Source organism: Notothenia coriiceps, unplaced genomic scaffold (assembly GCF_000735185.1).
Source record: "Notothenia coriiceps isolate Sejong01 unplaced genomic scaffold, NC01 NC01_scaffold00007610, whole genome shotgun sequence".
NCBI lineage: Eukaryota > Metazoa > Chordata > Actinopteri > Perciformes > Nototheniidae > Notothenia > Notothenia coriiceps.
In genome coordinates this window covers 1-2,421 of record NW_011340311.1, presented here as the reverse complement: position 1 = coordinate 2,421, position 2,421 = coordinate 1, and the positions used below count along the sequence as shown (strand labels likewise).

The following is a 2,421-nucleotide window of genomic DNA, read 5'->3' as shown; positions in this document are numbered from 1 at the left end:
TGTTTTACTACAAACTATACAACAAATATTTTCACTTTTTTCGGCGTCAAACTATACTATGACTTTTTCAGGACATTTGCATTTTCTCCATCATTATCAGTAGTAGGGCTGCACGATAATTGCAATATTCACCCCGCAGGACGTGCAATTAAAAAAAAAAAAATATATATATATTCTTTTATTTTTTAGGACTTGCGATATTAGCAAATTAACTCAAACACGTCATGTTACACTTCTTTTGCTGCTTGCTACAAAAGGAAAACTCGTGCGGCTCTCATGCCAGGGGCTCTGCGTGCACAGCAAACCAATCACAACCATTCTTGATCCGATCACAGCAGGATAACCGAGCTAGCTCAGCTTGTTGCTCTGATAACTTAAGATCCAGATCTCCGTGACTAAAATCCATCATCTGGTTAAATATAGTAAGAAAAATACCAATTGTATAGCATTAAAGTTCAAGAAACTGTCTTTTCTTCAATTCCTGTATGTTTCCATATCTTAATATATATCACAATGTCAGTTTTTTCCAATATCGTGCAGCCCGGTAGTTGAAAAGTACTTTTTGACTAACGTTTACAACTCACCTACCAACCTACTATAGCGTGAGATGGTAAGTCAGTCCCGGTGTATGATTGCAGCCTCATGGATGGAGAAAAGACGACAAAAACCCATTTAAATGTTTAATAATCAGGATTGAAGAAATGGGCACTTTAGTTTACAAAATAACTCGTATAATCACGCTTCAGAAAAGGGTATAACTCTAATTCCTGTAGATGTACATGAAGTCTGTTAAATGACCAACAGGGTGGCATACTTATGACTTTTCATGTGTTTTGACGGAATACTAGGCAATGACATTTCCATGTATTTATCAGCAGCCTCATCGATGGAGAATCTCTTTAATTCCCGTAGAAGAAATCTGTTAAATGCGTCCATGAAAAACAGGGTCCTTTATTCACAGAAATGTCTCCTCTGTTTCCTCCCAGTTTACTACCAGTCCAACGAGTGGGCGGGGGTCTACGGCGTCCGAGAGAAAGACCTCGCCGCCTGGTCGGCCAATCAGGACTGAGGACATCCTCCAATTAAAAAAAACCTCCACGATCTCACGACAACTACTTCCTCTTCCCGAACGTCTTTCCTCCCGTCCGCGGGCGACCGAACGCCTTCTTGTTCTTGTTGAACATGGTCTTCTTCTTCCTCATGGTCTTGGCGTCGCGGTCCTGCATCCAGTCGTCTCTGTTCGCCTCCCACTTCAACTGCTTCAGACCTGAGGGACAGACAGGAAGTGAGGAAACACAACAACGTCTCTGGTTTCATGGATCTGATGTGACGAAGATTTCAACTTAAGCTGAAGCTATTTATACAAATGATTAAAGTACAGATGCGCCGATGTTTAGAGTAACAACTTTGCAGATTTATTTATCCCCTTTGTGTCGGGAAAACAAAATGTTATTCAGGCCGACATAATATACTATCTCTAAATGAGCACAAACTCTCTTGACTTGGCTGATCCTTCTTATTGAGGAGATTTTAAGTTCAAACACACGGTGGATGCTTTTGATTCTTGTTTTCCGTCATTTAAATATCTAATAGCATCAAATGTGAGACTTTGAGCCCAACATGAATCATATATATATTAGGGATGCCAGCGATTATTCGATTTTTCGAATATTCGTTACAGTCTCCATAATCAAATTTTATTTTTTTTTTAATTCGATTTTATTTATATATTTTTTTATTCCTGGCTTAGTTTCAACAAAAATATAGACTAATGCTAACAATAGTAATAGTATTAATAATTGTAAATGGCCATTGGTCACACCACCAGGCGGCGGCGAATAATCGATTAATATTCGCCAGGGCTGTCCGATTTTCTAATTTGATCATGGTCAGTGTCTGGCATCCCTAATATATATATAGCTAGTCTTCTGTGTTAAAGCTGTTGTCCATCTGTTTCTCTGTGGAGAAGTTAATACATCTGGCTGGTATCCAGCTGACTGAATAAAAACAACAACCATCATCTTGTCTTTTTCCTGTTCTCATAATTATCCATATCGTTTAGTTGCTATGTTATAGAGATTTTACATTTTAGCTCTCCACACCTGAGTGTTAAGGAACTATATACAAACATATCAGATAAAAACTAGCATATAAGCCGACATGCACTTAGAAACATCCTGTCCCTGAAGCTCTTATTGCTGTTAGAGCTTTGTCTCTCAGGTGATCTTACCTGCTTTGTCGCTGTTGGCCATGGCGTTCAGGCCGGTGTTGTCAAACTTGGATCCGGCGTTCTCGTCCAGCATGGAGCCAAACTGGGAACAAGGATCAAGTCATTAAAATACAGATAATACAAAACAAACGAGAATGATCATTGATGAGTTTCATCCCTCAGGCCATAAGACTATTAAAAACACCTGATCT

General features: G+C 39.1%; 1 protein-coding gene across 2 annotated transcripts; it reads right to left on the bottom strand.

The window, feature by feature from the left end:
• Positions 1-668: 668 nt before the first annotated feature.
• Positions 669-2,350, bottom strand: LOC104944185 (CCAAT/enhancer-binding protein zeta-like). 2 transcript variants are annotated; one of them, XR_798198.1, is made up of 3 exons: positions 2,231-2,350; positions 857-1,267; positions 669-821 (listed from the first exon to the last, which is right to left on the bottom strand). XR_798198.1 is itself a non-coding variant. In XM_010769691.1 (2 exons), exons 1-2 carry the CDS (start codon positions 2,301-2,303, stop codon positions 1,113-1,115), a joined length of 228 nt encoding a protein of 75 aa, XP_010767993.1. In that variant the 5' UTR covers positions 2,304-2,350; the 3' UTR covers positions 669-1,112. The 2 variants fall into 2 exon arrangements, 1 of the variants encoding a protein (XP_010767993.1); XM_010769691.1 differs by having other exon boundaries at positions 669-1,267.
• Positions 2,351-2,421: the final 71 nt, after the last annotated feature.

What these genes read in the sequence shown, in the direction of transcription:
- LOC104944185 (XM_010769691.1), bottom strand. Translation starts at nt 2,303, where the DNA reads ATGCTGGACGAGAACGCCGGATCCAAGTTTGACAACACCGGCCTGAAC. An exon ending in GGCCAACAGCGACAAAGCAG is followed by an intron (nt 1,268 to 2,230) that starts GTAAGATCACCT and finishes TCTGTCCCTCAG; the next exon opens with GTCTGAAGCAGTTGAAGTGG.